Source organism: Dermacentor andersoni, chromosome 6 (assembly GCF_023375885.2).
Source record: "Dermacentor andersoni chromosome 6, qqDerAnde1_hic_scaffold, whole genome shotgun sequence".
Classification (NCBI taxonomy): Eukaryota; Metazoa; Arthropoda; class Arachnida; order Ixodida; family Ixodidae; genus Dermacentor; species Dermacentor andersoni.
The window spans coordinates 111,007,962-111,029,330 of record NC_092819.1 but is presented as its reverse complement, the minus strand read 5'-3'; the positions used below and the strand labels follow the sequence as shown (position 1 = coordinate 111,029,330).

The 21,369-nt window shown below is 45.4% G+C and overlaps 1 protein-coding gene across 2 annotated transcripts in view; it reads right to left on the bottom strand.

Annotated features, from left to right (window-relative positions):
- Window positions 1–20,655, bottom strand: part of LOC126522293 (thiol S-methyltransferase TMT1B-like) — a 46,945-nt gene extending 26,290 nt beyond the window's left edge. The window contains exons 1-3 of one of the 2 annotated variants that reach the window (XM_055066329.2): window positions 20,479–20,655; window positions 15,838–16,053; window positions 15,443–15,768 (exon numbers count right to left, since the gene is read on the bottom strand). In XM_055066329.2, the coding sequence (XP_054922304.1) occupies window positions 15,443–15,768; window positions 15,838–15,892 (381 nt within the window). In that variant the 5' untranslated portion in view covers window positions 15,893–16,053; window positions 20,479–20,655. Of the gene's footprint in view, window positions 1–15,442; window positions 16,054–20,478 lie in introns of both variants that reach the window. The other variant, XM_050171016.3, reaches the window with a different exon arrangement.
- Window positions 20,656–21,369: the final 714 nt, after the last annotated feature.

Sequence of the window (21,369 nt, the reverse complement as noted above, 5' to 3'; positions counted from 1 at the left end):
GTTCTAGTGCATCTTTGGCACCAAAATTCAATTCTTCCAATACAGGAAATAGTGATACTTGGTATGTTCCGTGGTTTCGTAATAAATATAGCCTACAGTCACTAAACATAATCTACCACATATTTTAAATAAATACAAAGGTACATATACTTCTTCATCCAAGGAACTGCGAATGCATTTTGTGAACATGTGATCAGTGATTGTTTATCGTTGTTCAGAGATAACTGTACGTGTTACTGATGTTGTAACCCAAACACATGTATTTCTATCTTCTGGTGTATAGAATGTTTCTTCATTTTTTAGTCTGCATTATCTAGTGTCTATATCAGAGCGAATTGTATTAGCTTTGTTAGTAACCCTTACACAAATACTTCCATTTTTCTGATGTATCAAAAATGTTTTTATCTCGTAGTCTATATTATTTTCGGTCTTGTTATCATGCATTTATCTAATTAATTTATTCCGAGTCTCTAACGATGTTACGATTTTGATGCAACCACCATGTATGCCTCATTACGGACCATAGGCCTAGTTAAGCTTTCCAACAGCTTTTAGCCTTTGGTATCCACCAGAACAATTGTAATTCTGGAAATAAATTGAATTGAATGTCCCATTCATTCTGTGTCACAGTTACACATGTGGTTATTACGTGAACCGAGAATTTTCACTTAAGTCACTTTTACTCACCCACCTCACTCACCCATTTTTCAAGTTCACGAGAAATTGTGCAATGAAAGGCTCACTTGATGGCCCTGGATATATAGGTCAATAACTATCAAGTAGTTTATTGGTAGCGTTGTCATGCTTATTTGTGAACAAAGTAATTCGGGCAAGCGCGCGAGGAAATTGGCATAGCCTGACGTCTGCAAATAACTCGTCTTCATTAGAAGTAGGCTTTTCTCTACAGCAATGATAATTGTTCATGAAAGGCGTACCACAATACATAGCAATTAGGGCTGGCAGCGCCAAGAAGCGAAAAACCGAATTTGGAATGCATTGAAATGAATAGTCACGTAACATTTCTAAGGCTTACTTTATTAAAATAAGTCAGTATTCCAACAGACACGAGTCATCTTTTGTAGAGACTCTTGAAAAGCAAACATTATCCCCGAGAAAATAGCACAATATGCAGAACCCAACGAAAAACAAAATTACGCGAGCACCCTGTATCCTGAGTATTGCACTATTTTATTCTTGGCAATGTACTAATTATACTGCTCAGTCGTTTGCTAATTGTCGGTACATGATGAATAAACAAAGAGGAATGTTCGTCTAAATAGAAGAGTTTCTCACAATGAACTGCGTTGTATAAGTTAGCAGCCCTGAACAAACGCGCAGTACTGCAGACCTATATTGAAAGTGCAAAGGGAAAGGAAGACTTAAACATAGAAGTGAGTGCGACCGCTAGACTGTACTTCTGCGCTAATTATCTTCGGCTCACCTGTCATAGAGAAGGTCTCAGTCGTAGGTAAATTATTGTGGCCCTCGCGTAGGAACCTTCCGCTGCCACCCCCCCCCCCCCCCCCCCATCATCATGATGGCGTCAATAATTTTGCAGGAGCAAAGCGACGACATTAGTACTTGTAGCGACTGAAACATTATTGGCGTGAGAATTACATGGGTGCTTGCGGGCAGTGTATAAGGAGCCTATCATTGTATTATAATCGTTACAAAGTGAATATTAGGCGTTACCATTAAATAGAGAAAGAAAATTAAGCAGAATCCACTAACAACAAGAATCAGTGCTGTGCGAAGCATTACATTGACAGTGATTGGCCCATTATATGTCCGCGCAAGTAACCCTATTGGTAGAGCGTCCGGCTATGAGCTAACATATGCTAGTTCTAATACTGCTGCTGTATAAATTTTCGTTTCAATTGAAGAGGCCCCATACAAGGCGACACAGGAACCTACTGCAATGTTCCGCATAGAGGCAAACAATCTGTTGCATTGGAACTCACATGTCTATAGTCACTATACCATTGATCGGCGTTCACGAAGACATCTAAAAATATTGGCGCGTGTACCTATTACCTTATATGGTGACCTTTCACCGGCTAACAAATGTTCAAAGTGATCGCCCAGCGCAAGACGCACCTTTCTTTACATGAAATTTCTCGTGTGTTATAGCTGGTTCTATCAGCTGGGTGTTTTCATCGAAATTTGCGTTATCTAATTGCATTCATGACGCGAATTGTTCGGTAATTTCTGGAAGGCACACGGACAGCAGCAATTATGCCGGAACCTTCAACGAGTGACGTATAAAAGCTGACGCATTTGTCGCGCACATCAGATTTCAATGACTGCTCACTGTGCTCACCGGTGTCGCTGTGCCTCAAGTCTAGTTCCTATTGCGGGCACAGGTTGGTTCAATAAAATTTACTTTCCTGATTCACAGTTTTATGGCTGAGTTCTTAGGCTCAGTTTGGTGCAGTAAGTCTAAGTATGCTTGAAGTGCGTCGCAAACTGTCAAACGAAATTCCTCACCTTGCTGCAGTCCAATAGTGCAGCGGTGCCGTGTCGAAATGCAGACGGAACGCAAGAAAACGCCGGGAGCCCAAAAAACGGGCTGCGTCCAAAAGAGACGGGTGACCGAACAGGCGAGCTTCACATGCGCAGCCGGCCTCGCTCGCTTCGGTGGCATGTCTGGCGAATGACGCATGCGTATGGCGCGTCTGGCGTGCCGCTAGCTTGTTGCTGGGTTACGCAAAATAATAGTTCACGAAGTATAAGTTCATTTATACGCAAAACTATTTAACTTTAGCGGGAAAGAATAAAAATAAACAAAACGTTTCATACTTTATTTTTCCGATGGGCGCGTCAACGGAACCGTTGTCAGATGGGAAGAGGACTTGGCACCTTTGAAGGCGCCGCGTCCATGAGCTTACATGTACTCATCAACCCAGCATCACTCGATACATTGTCCCCGGTTCACCCCCCCCTGAACCCGGGTTGACGAGGCGGGGGGCTTTGGTTCGGGCCAACGGTCCTTCCCGGACAAGGGGGCTGTTGTTGTGCAGCAACACTGAGTTACTGCATTCAACACACAAACAGCCATGTCGGTGTTACAGGACACAAGCCTGACTGACCCTCGGACTGCCTTGAGGCAAAAGAGGCCAAGGCATACAACCATGGAGAGCACCAAAGCCGTCCGCGGAGCAGCGCGACAACCCAAGGGTGCGCCGCCACCGGTTCCAGCGGCGGTGGTTCCAACACGACCGGCCGACCCGCGGCGGAGTTCACGTGAAGCAAGCATTAAGTACTCCCCATACGTGGAACAATCCCGAGGATAGTGCAATGCCGGCCCGACCCCCAGCGAAGGTGAAGCAGGCGTTAAGCACTCCCAATACGTGGGCCGATTCCCAAGATAGTGTAATGGTAGGCCGACCCTCGGCGGAGTTCACATGAAGCAGGCATTAAGTACTCCCCATACGTGGGCCGATCCCGAAGATAGTGCAATGCCGGGTCGACCCACGCCGGAGGTGAAGCAGGCGTTAAGCACTCCCCATACGGGGGCCGATGCTTAAGACAGTGCAATACCGGCCCGACCCGCGGCGGAGGTGCAGTTCGCCATTAAGGGGCCCACATACACAGCTTCGCTGATCATTCTTTTTCACAGAGTGGTAGAGCACCGAGTTTTTATTTTGTAATTAACTCCCTTAGTTTTTGGGATACTTGTGAGGCGCGCTCGCCGCGTCTGGCGTTCTGGCGCAGTTAGCCAAAAGCAGCTCGACCGTAGTGACAAAGTTTGGCGTGTAGTGAATCTTAGTGCGACAACTTTGTTAATGCCTTTTATGGCCCCGCATCAACATATACCTGCTTTCCGTACTTACGCTTGTGGAAAATACGACGAGCGATTGCCAAGAGTGATAACAAGAGAGTATGTTGCATGCGCCAGCAGAATGCGCAAAAGATAACGCCGAGGAGCTGAAAAACCAAGAGCTTGAAAATACCGTCTTCTGAACGACTGAAAACAGGCTTTGCCCCTACGCACTTGCCTTGACTTCGAGTAGAAAGCATTCTTGGAACGTCTAGCATGATCTGGCTTAGAGTCTTCGTTGTAGCCTCCTCTGTGTACGTAGCGTACTATCGCGTCGGCTAAGGCCAAGTTGTTTTGCAACGCGCAGTCGCACGAGTATTTGTCCTCTTTAGTGCAGGAATTAATGTGCGAGAATGGAGGAATGCTTGGAAATAGTATGCTTTCTTCATATTTTGTAGCATTGTTTGCGATGCGTTCGGTATTTCCTGCACACCGTGCATGCAAGAGCGAATTCCTTTTGTTTGTAATGCCGCTTATTCACCACTTTCTAAGGTTTCGCCTCTACACGCAGTATTCCTGAAAGGTGTATATATCAAAACTACACACGCTTGTAATTTACTTTTCTTTCTGCTGATGCCCCCCGGTGGACCTTCGTACGGGAACTACTGCTGCCTACCTGGTGCCACAACGTTCGATGAATGCACAAACAGGCCGGAACAAGCATTAATATGACGCGAAATGAACGTTTCCTCATTGCACAAGGTGTATTGCGTATAAATGATTAAGTTTTACGTGGCAAAGATTCAATGGACACTCGTAATAATCTTTGGCAACAATTTTTTACAAAATAATAAAGAGATTCCGCGCAGCAGGCCTAATGCGTGCCAGCGAGATTTCAAAATGCATGCGCCCGAAACTGGAAGTTTGGTTCACCTATTAATGCCAGCCGCTTGGTGCGCTAGTCCATTCGGCCGCTGCGCTCTATAGGAGCGTCCGCTCTCGTTGCATTTCTTTCTCTATGGTTCGACGCTAGAGGACCGTCCATGCCGCACAATTTTGTAGCGATACCTTCCGCTTGATTATATGCAACTCTTATTCTCCACCGTTCACATCCAGTGGTTTTCGTAGATACCGCGGGCAGGTCGTCACTCTTATCCCTAACAATTGGCGAAAAGCTTCGATAGTAATATTACCCGTAAAGACATCGCTACAAAATTTCGGCCGAGAAAACTCCACCTGCCCGTTCATGTGGGCGACATTCGGGTTAAGACGAAACCGTCCACGTATTACTGAGGCAACGATTGAAACGATTCATTTCAAGTGGATACACGCCTTAGAATCTCACCGGGTGCGATTTGTAAATTCTAAAATGTGCCTTAAAGTAATATATTAAAACAGATAATTAGGTAATGTATATAATTAGCTGAATATGTGTTTTCATTTCTCTTGAATGTAGTGTCCAGCTCTCTGCATAATACAGCTCAAGGACTAGATTTATGCTACATGCGAGAAGCTATTTCTAGAAATTTCGGGACAACTTGATCACCCCGTACATCTAACGCTGCACACGCCACACGCAGCGTATAGATGCTTGCGTCAGGGAGAGCAATAATCCCGTCTTTTGACTCTGTCGTGTGAGTGTCTGCAGTGCTCTTGCGCAGGAATTCACGTGCAATTATCATAGCCCAGACGGCCAGGGCGTGACCGCTGAAAAGTACAAGTCCTTTTTCTGTGGCCACAGCTAAGCAGTCATACTGCACGACTGCAGCCAGTACGTTACAGTTTAGCTTGCTGGCTCCTGAAAACTTCACGTGCGCCGATTCTTAAGGTGGGCAGGATATTCAACTTCTTTTTAAAGCAAATCTTTCTTGCTGAGCTCGAGACACTTTCGATGCGACAGCGGCAAATGACACACTGAGAGAGGAAGCCGGCCTCTGTAGCCTGCAGCAGTGAAATGGCACCTAAAGTCCCACTGGCTGCGACGCCACGTCATAAGTGCCTCTCGACGGAGCAGACTGGGCGAAAGGAAACACCGTCTGCGTCGATAGCTCGCCAGGTGTTGCTTGAGGGGCGAGGGCATCGCCGCGACGCCATGGCAACCTGGCTTCCGCTTTCGAAAGTGGGCTCGCGGTGACCGAGCCTTGGAAGCATATACGCATGTGCCGGCTTGGAGTGTTTTCGACCACGGTCGTTTCGACACCTGCAAGTTTGAACACGGCACGCATCTTTCTCACACCTCTGGGACACTCCCTACAAACTTGCCTGATAACCACAAACGTCACAAAACTCGGGTTCATTCGCATGCGCCGACGCGAAGGGGCAGTCTTAGTCCAAGTGTTAAACTATAAGAATCCGACGCATCAGAAACACGAGTGCAGCATGATAGTGGGAACACTATTGAAAATTTAAACAAATAATTTGTGTGTTGTACATCGTGTACAGTCCCAGCGGAGAAAGATTAGCACAAGTGACTGGTCGCAGCCGCGGCAAAATCGCGACACGCGGCACTGTTCCCGAACCTGCCGATAGCGAGAGTGCCTGGCACATGCCACTTTGCAAAAGTAGGGCTGGCCGTCAGAAACTGACCTATCTTAGATTCCGCATTTCGGAAGTTATCACAAGCCTCGCTTTTCGGCCGAGGTTTCCAAAAATACCGCCCTCATCACGCCAGACGGCCTCAGATTTCAAGGTCATGTCATTCGAAAGGCGCTCGTCGCCTGCATCGTTCCAGCACGTGATAGACATGGTTTAGCAGTACTGAAGTGGTGGACCTGTCTTGTTTACTTAGATGACGTCGTCGTCTTCTCCCAAAATTTCGACAAGGACCTTACGCGACTTGTGACAGTACTAGAGGGCATCAAGTCAGCGGTGCTCACTCTAAAGCCGGAAAAGTGACGCTTTGCTTACGATGAGGATCTGTTGCCGGCTGCGCGATCAACAAATCTGGAGTGCACCCCGACCCGCAGAAGACAGCTGCCGTCGCAATGTTCCAGCAGTCCATCGAAAAGAAGGCAGTGCGTAGATTGCTTGGCACGTCTCCCTAATACAGGCGATTTGTCAAGCAGTTATTTTATTTTATTTATTTCACAATACTGCAGGCCAGATTGGCCCAAGCAGGATGGGCATGAAAACACAAATCATAACAGCACGCACATGAAAAAAAAATACATTACATTGCGTGTGACATACAAGCGAATCAAAAATTAAGATATGACAGAGCAGGAACGAAAACAATGAACATTGAAATTCTTTACTTTCTACTGAAGAAACAAAGTTTGAAGGGCCTCTTCCACGTCAGGAGAGCGAAAAATCGATTCAGGAAGCGCGTTACAATCAGCTATTGTTTGAGGGAAAAAACTGCTTGAATGAGGTTGTTTTAGCAAATATAGGCTGTAATGAGTGTTCGCTATAATGTCGGGTCCTTCGAGTAGTGGAGTGCCTGAGGAATGACCGGGGAGCAATGCTAAGCTTTCCTGCCAAAATTTTATGAAGGAAAGAAATGCGGTTCAGTTTTCTACGTGTACTAAGCAACATGATATTATTGTCCTTCATAAGTTGTGTTGAGGAGTCTAACCTTCTGTATTTGTGAAAAACGAAACGTACTGCCTTTCTCTGAACGAGCTCTAATTGATAGATCTCTTTCTTAGTGCGGGGGTCCCAAATTACGGACGAGTATTCAAGTTTGGACCTGATGAAAGTTTTATAAGCCAAGAGCTTAATATGACTAGGAGTATGTTTTAATTTTCTTCTCAAGAAACAGAGCTTCGAGAATGCAGTTGAACAGATCTCAAAAATATGAGTGCCCTAGGTTAATCGGTTGTTAAGAGTTATAGGTATTAGTTCTAGGTGTGTTATAGGTATTAGTTATAGGTGTGTTAGTTCTATGTATTTATATTGTGAGACTTCGCTAATGTGACTGTCATGGAGGCAATATTGGTAACAGCTAATATTTCTTTTTCGCGTAACTCGGAGAAGTACACTTTTATCAATGTTTAAATCCATATTCCATTCTTCACACCAGTGACATATTTTAAGCAAAGATTCTTGGAGCAATTTGTGGTCTTCTATTGATGTTATTTCTTTATATACAACACAGTCATCTGCGAACAGTTTTACTGACACTGACCGTGGGATTACATTTACGAAATCATTTATATATATTATAAACAGCAAAGCTCCTAACACATTACCTTGAGGAACACCGGAAGTAACAGCAAGCGATTCAGAAAGAGCGCCATTCACATCAACAGACTGCGCTGTACCACTTAAGTATGCTCTGACCCATTCTACAAGATACAGCGGAAGACCAACTGCAATTTATAAAGAAGCTTCGAATGCGGTACCTTGTCAAAAGCTTTCGTCATATCCAGAAAAAGAACATCGATCTGTCCCGAGTTATCCAAAGTCATGAACCGTCGTAATTAGTTGAGTAATGGTTGACATACCCTTCCTGAAACCATGCTGAAAAGGTGATAGGATGTCCTTTTCTTTAAAAAAGTCATTTATAAAGCGGGCCACGATGTGCTCTAGGAGTTTGCAGGATGTAGAAATAATTGATACCGGTCGGTAATTAGACACGAGTAACTTATCTCCTTTTTTATAGATCGGTACAACACGAGCCTTCCTCCAATCCTTCGGCAACTCAGTGGTTTGCAGAGATAAAGTGAAAATTTTAGCAAGATTCTCCGGCATCTGGTCGGCATAACGCTTTAAAAAAGCATTTGGAATGCCGTCAAGACCATGAGTTTCCGAATATTTATTTTACGAAGCAACGACAAAACCCCTTCTGTGGTAATGACAGGAACCTCGCTAGGATCGATGGATCGTTTCGTTGCATCAAAAACCATATCTGTAAGGCCCCCAAAAACAGTTTGAAAGTATCCATGAAAGAGTTGAGCTATTTCCTTCTCCTTGGTAACGAGGTTCCCATCAACACTTTTAATTTCTTTTATGACCTCTTTTTGATGGCCAAGGTAATTCCAAAACTTGCAGGGATCTGTTTTTATTTTTGTGAATGAAGGAAGAGTAACCTTAAAATAATGGGGTTTCGAAGTGGACAGTTTCTGTGCTAATTCATGTTTTAAATTCTGTAAATACTGAGGAGATGTAGAATGATGTCGCCTAAGACGTTGAAGTCTCCGCTTCAAATGAATAATATCACGACTCACCCAAGGGTTTCGACGCTTATTTTTCACTCTCCGTTGAAGTACAAAATTTGTGATAGAAAATAACATGCCTTCCTTGAGGCGTTCCCATAAGCTGTGTACATCACCCTCATTAGTACGCAGCAGTACATCATCCAAATAATCAATAATAGAAGTGTCGTCAGCGCGGTCAAAATCATGGACGTAGGCAACAGACAATTGTCGAGTACTATCAACGCAATTAGTACGACAAGAAAAAAAAAGCAAATGGTGATCAGAAATACCAGGCTCAACTCTGAGTTCACCATTAGAGAATAATTCACTGACAAAGAACAAATCTAACACAGCATTCTTACTTGTACAGTCACGCACAATTTGGTTAAGGTTTAAAGCTAACATGATGTCCATAATTACATCACCAGAGGCACAGCTTCCGTTAGCTAAACTCCTCCTGTCCAAGCCTGGTGGAGTGAAATCCCCCGTCATAATCACATTGTTTTCACGCTTGGTTAAGAAGTGGTCATATAAGCTTTCAAGGAATGCTAATGGAGAATCAGGAGCACGATATACCGCTCATAATAAGAAGGTCAAGCCCCAACATGACACATTTAAAAACAGGCTTTCATGCTCTGGAATTTGGTCAAGAACAGTGACCTGAACAAACGACTTCACAATAACTACGACACCCCCACCCGTTGAACCACGATCCCTTCTAAAAACATGATAGCCAGGGGGAATAATTTCATCATTACTTATTTGATCATGTTCTTATTCACCTATTCACACATCACTGAGCCGCTGACCCATCTAACTAAATGTGATGGCTAGTTCGAGTAGGAAACGCCGCACGCCTACGCATTTCAAAGACTCCAACAACACATCCAATCACCAGCGGTGCTTGCGCATTTCGACCAAGACACCGAGACCGAAATCCACACCAACACAGGCAGTTCAGGCGTCGGCGCCATCCTAGTGAAAAAAGGTTAGATTTTAAAAGGCCATTGTTTTTGCGAGATGGTCGCTGTTGAATGCAAAAGCTAATTATTCGAAGTAAGAAAACGAGTACTTTGCTTTCATTTGGACTGCCACCTAGATCCGCCCTTACCTATAAGGCAGTCCCTTCCAAACGTACGCTACCATCATGCCTTGTGTTGGCTGGCGAAATTACTTGCCAGGAGCAAGTCTTGAGATCCATCGATTAGGGGTATTTAGCGTTGGAGAGCTGGTCCACTGCGTCGTCTTTCCGTGGGAGGTGGTATACGTCCTTGTCGTGATCTTGTTCAATCGACGATATACGGCGCAGTAGAGTCCCATCTTTTTGTTCACGAAGACTATAGGAGATTCCCACGCGCTTGCCGGTGGCTGGATGATGTCTTCCTGCAGAGATTTACAAGCGTTGTGCGAAAAAAGCGAGCCCAAGCTCTACTAGAAACCCGAGCGCAGCTGCTCAATGTGACCATCACAATTTTCACGGACAAGATGGCCCGTGTCGGAGGAAAAGAAAGTCCGCCCTCTCATACGTGGTGCAAAGCAGGCACTTTTCGCCGGAATTATACGAAACGCACCGAAGACCGTCGACGAGTTTCTTCGCCTGGCCGCATCGAGAAGACACTGTAAATGCGGAACCGGCAATTCAACCGCCGCACGAACTCTAGAAACTACGCCGGAGTTCAATCACTGGCCACCGGCGACCTGCGCGACATTATCAGAGCGGTCGTGCGGGAGGATCTCTAGCAATCACTCAGAATACCTCAATCACCCGCAGCCTCAGCAGGAAGTGATGGCGTACGCCGCTGTAGCCCGCGGTTATTTTGCCCCTCCGCACCTGCCCCAAGGCCCAGTAACACCACAGTTCCGTCGTGCACAACCGCCGCCGCCAGCACATCAACCCATAGCCCCGCACAGAATTCCAAAGAGTACTGACGTTTAGTGAGCCACTGACCACCGTCCGCTCGGCTATCACTGCGAAGGAGGCCACATATACCGTCGATGTCCTTACCACGACTTGGGAATGTGGGGATTCGCCGTCAACGCACCGCGCCCTCAGGAAAGCGATGCCCTCGTGATATCTCCGACTACCTTGCCGCTACTCAGTGGATCCCTTGACGACCATTTCGTTCGCCGTGACCAGGGTTCTACCTGTCGCCGGAGCGCCGTCTATACACTGGCCCAGCCCGGAACCGGTCCGTCAGCCCATATTCGGAAAAATAAAAGCAGCAACCATCCCGCCGCCATCCCGACGAAGCCTGCAAGTAAACAATGCACCCACCATAGACCTGACGACGCTACGTACCCGCCACACCTCAACGCGATGCAGCCGTGGTCCGACGCCAAGAGCTAACTGCAATGCAAGACAAGGAACGACCAACGTCGACGTGCTTGGCGACGGCCGCGCCGTCACCATCTTAGTTGACACAGGAGCCGACTACTCCGTCATTACTGGAGTGTTCGCCGCGAAGTGAAGAAAGTCAGAACTGCATGGTTGGGCCCTCAAATTCGTAAAGCTTGAGGACACCTCATAACGCCGACGAGAATCTGCGCGGCAAGAATTACAGTTCATGACCGGACCTATGCTGCAACGCTCATTATCCTCCAACAGTGCTCGCGAGACGTAATTCTGGGCATAGATTTGCTGAACCAACATGGCGCCATCGTCGACCTGAGGACGAAGTCGATAACACTGTCCACTGACCAAGCGATACCGACGCAGAGGCCTTTCAGTCAGCGTTCCTTGAGTGTACCTGAGGACCTAGTCAGCATCGCGCCTCGCTCCGGCATTATCGTTTTCGTCGGCAGCGAAACGTAGAAGGCGTCACCGAGGGCAACCAAAGTGTACAGCTCGATTGTGAAATTTCCGTCGCAAGAGGGATTGCTCGGCTGCCCGGAGGGAAAGCGAAAATGATGCTGACAAACTTCAGCCAGGACTTCCAGCTCATCAACAAGGGCACGATGACTTCATACATCGAGGCAATTGAAGAAACCAGCAATGCGTTCGACCTCTCGGTGTCTGCCGTATCTACCCCGACGACCACAGTTCCCGAACTAGACTTAGACAAAAATCCAAGTCTTCCCACGAATAAGCAGGAAGCGCTCAGAAGTCTTCTCCGGCTAAAGAATTACTGGTTTTTGACGTCATCTAGGATGCCACAGACACCAGTTTTAAAACATTGCATAATAACCGAAGAGTGCGCTCTACCACTCCGCCAGAGCCCTTACCGAGTTTTGACGCGAGAACGTGACGCTATAAGGCAACAAGTGGACGAAATTCTGCGCCACGAATTATCCAGCCGTCGAAAAGCCTCTGGGCATCTCCTGTAGTCTTAGTGAAGAAAAATGACGGCACCCAACGTTTCTGAACAAGAAGAACAAGATGAACGACTGAACAAGATGACGAACAAGGACGTAGACCCCTTCCACGGATAGCAAAAGCATTGGATCGGCTCTGCAACGCTAAACATTTCTAGATGAATCTCAAGCCTGGCTACTGGCTAAGAGAAGTTGACGAGAGAGATCGCGAAAACATCGCCTTTGTCACGCCAGACGGCCACATAGTTCAATGTCACGTTATTCGGACTATCCTTGGCGCCTGCAATGTTTCAGCTGGCGTGTCAACAGCGCGCTGGCCACACATACAGAAATAGCTCGTAAACACGTGCCGAAAAATGGCTCCAAAGGGTCAGCTTCCACGACACCCAGTACCGAAAGCAGGATCGCGCAGACAAGGGTCGTCTTCGGTACGCAGTGAAACGGGGTGCCGACCACGAATGTATGTATACAATGCCTATATACAATTATAAGAACTAATTGAATTACGTACAGCCACCTAACTAATTCAATCGAAATTTGATATTTCCGCCACAGTGCGACATTGCATGTGAGGCAATAGTAATGCTCAACCCTTTCAGAGATTGTGAGCAATAACGCAAAACGACCCCTCAAGCAAACACGTCTCACTGTGTGTCCTCTGGATTAGGCAGTCAAACAGCAGTGGTGCACACAAGGTTACCTTTACCATCAACTAGCCGCTCTTGTATTGGTTTAAACGTTCTAGAAGTTACACATTAGCCGCCAACATCCGCGCTAATTATCGTCAATCAGAGCAAACTGCATACCAAGGTGCGCTTAAATAATAATAATAATAATAATAATAATAATAATAATAATAATAATAATAATAACAATAATAATAACAATACTTTATTGCGCCAAGTAATAAAGAATGTAAAAAAATCCGGCCTGCCAAAGCCTCATTGAGCTTGAGTGGCAGTGCCCGACAGGCAGCGGAACCACGCAGATATACAGACAGGCACAAACGCACATTAAAAATTACGGAACATCAAATTAGTAGAGTGGCAAAATAAAAATGGACACAATACCGAAGTTACATATAGAAAAAAAAATCTCATCAGAAAAAATAGCGAGGAAGGCATGACAATACTCAGATCAGTGCGAAAAATAGTGCAGTAACCAGTGAAATCACAGGATTTACTTGACAAGTGGTGGGGCACATGGGTATAACGTCGTAAACCCACTAATTAGTGTATCGCAGCATCTTTTTATTTTACATTCGATTCCCACAGCATTTGGCATCAGCATATATGCTTTTCTCTGTTCCTTTAACTAAAAAAAAATGATGCTGTGTGGTTTAACAAGCACTTAGTTGTAAAACAATGTTATTTATAAAACGAAGCTAGATATAAATAAAAAAATTGTTGTTTTGACTTTGGCGTTGAACTCATTGGAAAATTTTATACTAGAACCGAAACAAATAGTCGCCTAATGTTCCCCTATAAAGACGTTTAACGCACATAAATCCACAATAAATTCTGTTGGACTATATGCTGTTACAATGTGCAAGACAAAATTTGGAAGTTTAGTGTGAGTACAGGTGGTAGCAAAATAATAGTCGAGGTCTACGATTAGCAGTGCGCGAAATTGCGTTTGTGTAGATAGCCGCATTGTAGAAATTGAATGCTTGTAATGAACTAAAAGTAGTTGCAATTTATGAAACGATGTCGCAGTTTCCAAGGAAGTAATGAATGAATTCTGCGTTGTTCCGTTCCAAAACCACGATTAGATCATGAGGCACGCCATAGAGGGGGGTGGGGGGGGGGAGGGGCTCTCCGAGTTAATTTTGACCACCAGGGGATCTTGAACGGACCCCCAATGCACAGGACACGAGAGTTCTTGCATTTCGACCCCATCTAAATGTGGGCGCCACGGCCAGGATTCAATCCCTGGTCTTTGTGCTCAGCAGCACAGCACCATAGCCGCTAAGCCATTGTGGCAGGTGGCGGTTTCGACCGACAGGTGAAGCATCGATCGCGATAAGTAAGAATAAACTAAGAAAAGTGGTTTTATCGGCCGTATAAACTTGAAAACACACGCTTACTAGCTGAGTTAACAACCCTGGTGCCAGTGCGCACAGGAAAACATAACACACCACACTCGATGACCGCGGACGCTCGTTGTGAAGCCGCTGGCGTGAGGAAGCGAGGCAATAGACAGTTTTAGTTGCACGTACGTAGAGGCTTTGCGTACGTAGAGCTTCTACGTGTCAGCAGTGCGCATGCGTAAAACGTAGCGGGCGCGCGCGCGTCTCACGGACGTACGTGAGATTCAATTCTTTGCGTGCGTTTCTTGCGCACGTAGACAGCTTCGCGTGGGAGTTCCGCGAGATCACGAACAAGCGATAGCGGGCCGCGCGCGCGCAGACGGTTTGCATTGAAACACGGCGACAGGATCGAATTGGCTACCGCCGTGTTCACATTTCCCGATAGATGTGGCTACGGGGTCCCTATTGGCGTGCGTCGCGTACGTGTAGCTAAAAGCGTTTCAGATGGCGTGCACGTAAGGTACGTAGGCTTTTCACGTTTGCGTACGTGAAGCCTCCACGTACGTGTAACTAAAACTGTCTAATATCTGCGTTTGGAACGACCTTCGTGCTTTCTATCGCTTCAAGGCAAACTGAGCGGCGAGAACACAGCACGCACAAAAGTATGATTCTTCTGCAGATCGCTTTTAAGATATGGCGCGCCTGCCGGCGCGCGGCCGCGCAAAGTACGCGGTTACTGATGGGGTAGAAGACCCCCCCCTTCGCCTTCGCTGTCGTGCACGAGATTGTGCCGCGATCGTCAGTAACCCTTTCGCCCGGTGACGAAAACGCATTTGCTCCGGGAGCATAGCGCCAATTCCCTCCGTCCCAGTCTTTCGCACAACGGAAGACGGCGCGTTTCCTCAACGCTTTCCTCCCTCGTGCGTGCCATATTGGGACGCGATTGTCGGCTTCCCTCGCGTGCCTTCACTCCCACATGCTGCATTTGATGAGCCTACGGCGCTATCGCCCTCGGATATTGTACGGAACATCGCGGCGACGGCAAAAATGCACCTGAAGTCTCCATACAATTTCTAGCTGAATAAAGCGCACATGGGTAGGGTGGCTAGAAGGCCACCCTAACATGGGGTGAAATCGCCGTTCGTAAACGCCTCACATTGTGGCTTGCGTCAACATTTTGGAATTAGAATAAAAAGTGAATACCTTTGGATTCGCCTGGAGGTTATTCTGGAACGCTGCGTCGAACTGAGTATTTGGCTCCATCTTCCAGTACTCGACAGGTCGACACATGAATTCTAGGTTGGGTCCGAATGCTGCGCCTACCTCAAGCACACGCACAGCTCCTCGAGCCTTGAGCGACTCGCTGTGCGACACTAAGCCGTCAAGTTGCGTCAGTAGTGTGCGTCGTACTTCAGCAAAGCTGTTTCCCCAGATCCACTGGCCCATTCTGTAGATTGAGGCGAAGAAGGCCTGATGCAAGTGGTGGCTGACCAGCAGCGCAGGAAGGAGCAAAAGACCGACGAGGCCTCCTACGATGATGAAAGCGTGCCCCAAAAAAGCGTATAGCCATTTATCAATGGCATACTTAACTGCAATACCTGGGCACAGATGTTGCCGTTGCTTGGCCAATTGGACACCCTTCTTGCCGTTCATAATTGTTCAGTTTCCTCAAGCTCGTAATGGCAGAGGTTACTTTACTAGGGCGTCACACGCGCATCGTGCAGTATCGCTTAAAAGCTCGAATCAGCACTTCGTGAAGAAATCTGAAGCAGAGAAGAGAAGGGCCTTGAGCAGTCACGACAACATAGGCGCCTCTGAAACAGGAAAGAAAGAAAAAACAAAGCCTCGTAAACGACACCAAATAGTTCACCAAGGTAACTCCAGATGAGTGTTTAATGAATGCCGTATTTTGCAATTACAGGCGACCACGAGACTCTTTAAGATTTAAATATGTCGATGAAGAGCTCTACTTGCATGCTCCTTTTTTTTTTTTGCGACAGAGGCGAAATGTTCTTGATAGATGAGAAACAATGGGATGAAAATTTTTGAGCAACATAAATAACTCCCCATTTTGGTTTGTGTTGCTCAATACGGGCTACATAAAAGTGTTTTTCCGAGCGTGAAAGAAGCCCGCGGATAATCCCAATGTGCCCGGAGAGGCCAGTCGCGCGGCAGTTTTTTGTGTATTCGTAATCTTCTTTCACGCTCTGAAAAAACACCCTTAAATAACACGTATTGAGCAAAAGAAAGCTGTGTCGGTAGTTTTCCATATTGCTCTACAATTTTCCGATTCAGAGTTTTTATCAAATTACAATATTTCAGCAGTTGAATAAGTGCAATGAAGACAAATTATGTATTTAGCCGGAATGCAAAAAAAAGTAACCTGAGTATCTCCAAGCGAGGGCAAGCAACATTACGTTGGTTCTGTCCAGCCACGTGGCATTTGAATATATTTAAACCTGGGTGCGTGATCGTTAGGACACCCTGTATAGCTAAAGTGGGAAGAATGAAAATCTTAGACCCGTCAGTGCGCCATTGAATAAAATAAGGCTCAAGGATTATGTAAAGACTCCTGCATACCCGCCCAATAATTTATTACATTTTTTACTTACTCTTCAATCATTTAGCGCTTCCCTTTTGTTTGTGAGTGGCAGTAGCAGTACGTTGAAGAAACCCTCATTTTCTTCAAAGAATGCTAAAACTGTCGTGTAGAAAGCACCAATGTAGAAAACATTATTGACCTGTGCTAATCACGTGCCAGAACAACTAATCGCCTTTAAACAGTTAAGTTGAGCGACTGTCGCTGTTTTGTATGCAGCAGTTAACCACCATGTGAATCAGGTTTCACCAGAACATGGTCTAGAAAAGCGCTAAAACAATTTATGTACTACAGCCTGCAACTGCATAGCTGCACTAAACATAAATCGCACCTATAAGATCATCTAATGCACAAAACGAACATGTCATATTTGCTTGAATGGCAAGCCTTGTGCTACCTGCGTTACCTGTGCATGATTTAATTCTCTGAGCATTTATTTGTAGCTAAACTACAATATTTTGGGCAAAGAGTGGCCTTTGCTTGCGTTAAAGCACCCGCAATTTACGAATTGCAGCCGGTGAGTTTGCAAGACGTATCTATTGCAAATGAATTTCCAGGATCACGCCAGTTAGGAGATATGCGCCATCAAACTCACCCTAAGAATGGACCGCTTTTTGCATAGAAGCACAAACGTAACAGGAACGCCCATGCATTTCGTACCCTACTTTGGAAAATCATATTTAGAACGTGGTGTCATTTTGGAAATTTATTTCGAATGGATGCGTATTGCAAGTTTTCCGGCTACATCTGGTAATTGCAATATGTGCAGTATGTTTACGATTGATAGGTTAATTAGTGATGTTTTGTAATTTGTTGAGTATGTTTTTCGATCTCTTGTGTTAATATTGTCCACATCTTTGTATAATTCCGCTCAACGAAACGAGGTATGCTATTTTGCCACAGGTGATCTTTTTTAAATTCTATAAAACCTAAAATTGATCACCTTGCATACTACATTCGCACTTGCTACTACAATCAGCATATGCTTTCAAGCTCAAAGACATGCACTATGTGTAATTATTGGTCCTGTTAGCGTTAAACTGGGGAAATGAGCGTTGGGACAGTGCAATATTGAATATTTTAATTTTTCACTAAAGCTGCCTTAGCGGTAAAGGTTAGGGTAGGAGTAATGAGAAAAAGACAAATTATATTTTAATAAAACCAACAAACGCTTAGAAAGATACCTGTTTAACCGTGGATTACGAGCGTATATAAAGCAGCAGCGCAAGGTTTAGAGGAGCACATACATACATACATACATACACACATACATACATACATACATATATACATACATACATACATACATACATACATACATACATACATACATACATACATACATACATACATACATACATGCATATCCCAAGATGCCGTATAAGATAGAACACCTTAATTGCTTTCAGGATACCGTAATGGCTAACACGAAATTCTCGCACTAAAGTTCTTGATGCCACTATATATTCGATAGAAAAGCCACTTGTAACACATAAACACATTATGTTCAAATACAGACGCCACGAATAATCTGCTTGAAAAGAAAATTGTTGTTCGCTGTCGTATTGCCTACAACTAAACCCAAATATACAATGTGTTTGTTTTTTAAGGCGCACCAAATTTTAAATTTAGAAAAATATAAATCACGGTAATGTTATGTTTACCATTCGAGCGTACGGATTGGCAGCCTCTAGACACAGTGCAATTTCCGCATTCACGTGCGTAATTAGCGACCTTGTGGTAATTACCTTTTAATTATCAACGATAGGTAGCCACAACAAATGGTTGTTTCGGGGCACGTCCGGAACGTCAAACACGCGTTTCCGTTCATAGGCAAATAAACGATCGCTATGTCAATATTTTTTTCTTGGACTGACAGCCTAGTGTCGACCAGTGATGCCATTCTGAGCTGTGTCGTTCGAGTGAACGATACAGACTGATATGGCGCTGTACCTGCAGTACACAAAGGCCTCAAGAGAGGGGTTGGACCTACAACGCCTATGCGGCGCCAGACGGATTGACAGAAAATGTGGCGGCCCGCCAGCATTGAAGCGCTGGGCCAACGCCGCAGACAGCAAGGAGATAACGCAAGCTCCTCGCGGGGCCGGACCGGCGGTGACCTCGGAGACGTGACGCAAGACTGGGGGCGGCGACATCGACAGCACACACGCTGTTTTTCTCCAGCCAGTTTCGGTTTCAGGGAGCCTGCCAAGAGGAACTAATTGTTCGTGTAGCTCCCACATGAAGTCCGCTATTCAGAATTTGATCGGTAGGATAGGTATAATGTCGAGGACGGGCCCCAATATACTCATTCGCTGTAGCCACCTACGGTTGATAATCAGAAAGTTTATTACCGTAACTTCGCTAGTTACGTACGTAAGTGCGGAATCTGCACTGTATATAGAGGTTGCGCATCCGTGCACTCAAATGGTAAACTTAATGTTACCGTTTTCTATATTTCTATAATTTTAAAAATTTGGTGCAGATAAAAGAACACCCTGTATACACGCCAACGCACACAAATGCAAGCAGACACATACAGACCCACATGCGAGCGCGTACACAAGCACCTCCATATATGGAGATATGAATTAAGGTTTGAAAGTGAAATATGTGCGAGAGAGATAGGCTGCATACTTTGTCACGGCTCATGACCAGAAGCAGGAGAAGTTCGTCATTTCCCGAAACACTTGTCAAGCAGAACATTCATTGCAGGGTCCATGAATTAGAAAATCCCCTTATTTAGTCGTTAGAGAAACCTTCCTTAAAAAGTTGTTTTCTTTATGTGTACGCGAAGTGGGTAGCATGCTTTGTTTTTGTCCTTTTCCTAAACTAACTGCTGAGTTTTATGTTTTTTTGTCGGTTACTATAGTTTTCAGCGCTGGATCGTTCTAACGTGTCAGTGTTTGTTGATACTAATATATTTAGCACAAATTCGTGAGTATACGATAAAGTGCAGCATACAGAAACAAGCTTTACGTTCGAGATCCAGTAGAACCTAGATAAGCTTTCGACAAGTGTGCGACTCTAAAGTCAGGTAGAACTTTTGACATTGCGGATGAAAAATAATAATTCCGCACAGATGTCGCACTGAAGCTAGATGACAATAATTTTAACTGTAAGCGAGAATTAGTTATTCAGCGTGCAATGGCTGAACGTGTCAGATGACTTGATAAAGATGCACTTAATAATGGCACGATACTCCTTATCTCATACTTATTACATGCCTAAGAAGAAAATGACCAACAAGACATGTACATTCTTGCAATTACAAAATATGCAGCAATAAAGCAAAATGCATCGGGCCAGTACCTGCATGTGGCACTGAGAAATGCAACGTGAACAGCGAAATAATGTTGACGCAGCGCGAAACGTAATTCGGACACAAGAAGGCACATAAAGAAAGACACATGTCAAAATACAACGCACACACTTCGTTCATGATTCGGCAAGAAACCCTCATGGCTACTGTTGTTGAGCAAAATAGGGCCCCGCCGTTTCTGCTCGTTTTGTTTACAGTTCCGTCGCTCAGTCTCACTTGAATAATTGCGTGCAGGGAAAGAAATACCCAGCATAAAACGCAGAGAGTGTTCGCGAAGGCAATGAAGAAATATTAACTGAGACGATCTTGCAGAGTTACCTGAAGCACGGCACGATCCTGCCTGGTGTTCGATTTCAAAGCCAATCTCCGCCCTTGTGTCCACCCCGCGAGGGCTGCGGAGGAGCGGCGAGGAACGACTGAAAGGCGAGATTTTGTTGCGCACGAGTCGTCTTCCAAGAGGAAGGAGGCCTTTGTGGCGTAGCGTTGATCCTATCGTCTGTCAGTCCGTGATCCTGTGGACGACCTATTATCGAAGATGCCCGCGTGCCAAAAATGCGCGCCAAAAAAGCACGCCTCTTCCTCTCGCACCATGATGGTCTATTAGGCTTTCTCTCTCACTTACCGCTTTCGCTCTCGGGAATGCGAAGTCGTCGTTATATGCCATGAAAAGGACATCATGTTTTCGCCCACGTAGTTTTCTAAAAAAAAAAATACCCAGGTATGTCTGTCGCAGACTACCTAGGCCGCTTCTGTGTCGTTCTTGAGGGGCTGTTGGTTTTTAAATTTATTCACGATGTTACGCCAGACAGTCGAGCTCAGCGTTGGCAGCAGAAGCTGCGCTAACTGCTGGCGTCGTGTCAAGGTCTAGAAGAAGTTAACGCCTGAGTGTCTTTTAACATTCATGCTTTTGTAGCGGGGGCTTTAGCCAACGGTTGAGGCAGCGAGTGAAATATGTCACCGTGTGACTATCGTGGATGTCCCATTGAGAAAATAAATAGGAAGGATGTGGCTTGACGTTGGCCTAAAACTATATCAGAAATATTACGGCGAGTGCCAAAGGGACACATGTATATTATATATAGTTTTACAGAAATGACAATGATGAATGAATCAATGTTTGGTGTTTAATGGCGCAAGGGCCATGTATGAAATGACAATTATATGACAATGATAATTGCATGGCGAGACTCGGAGCATGCTAACGAAAAC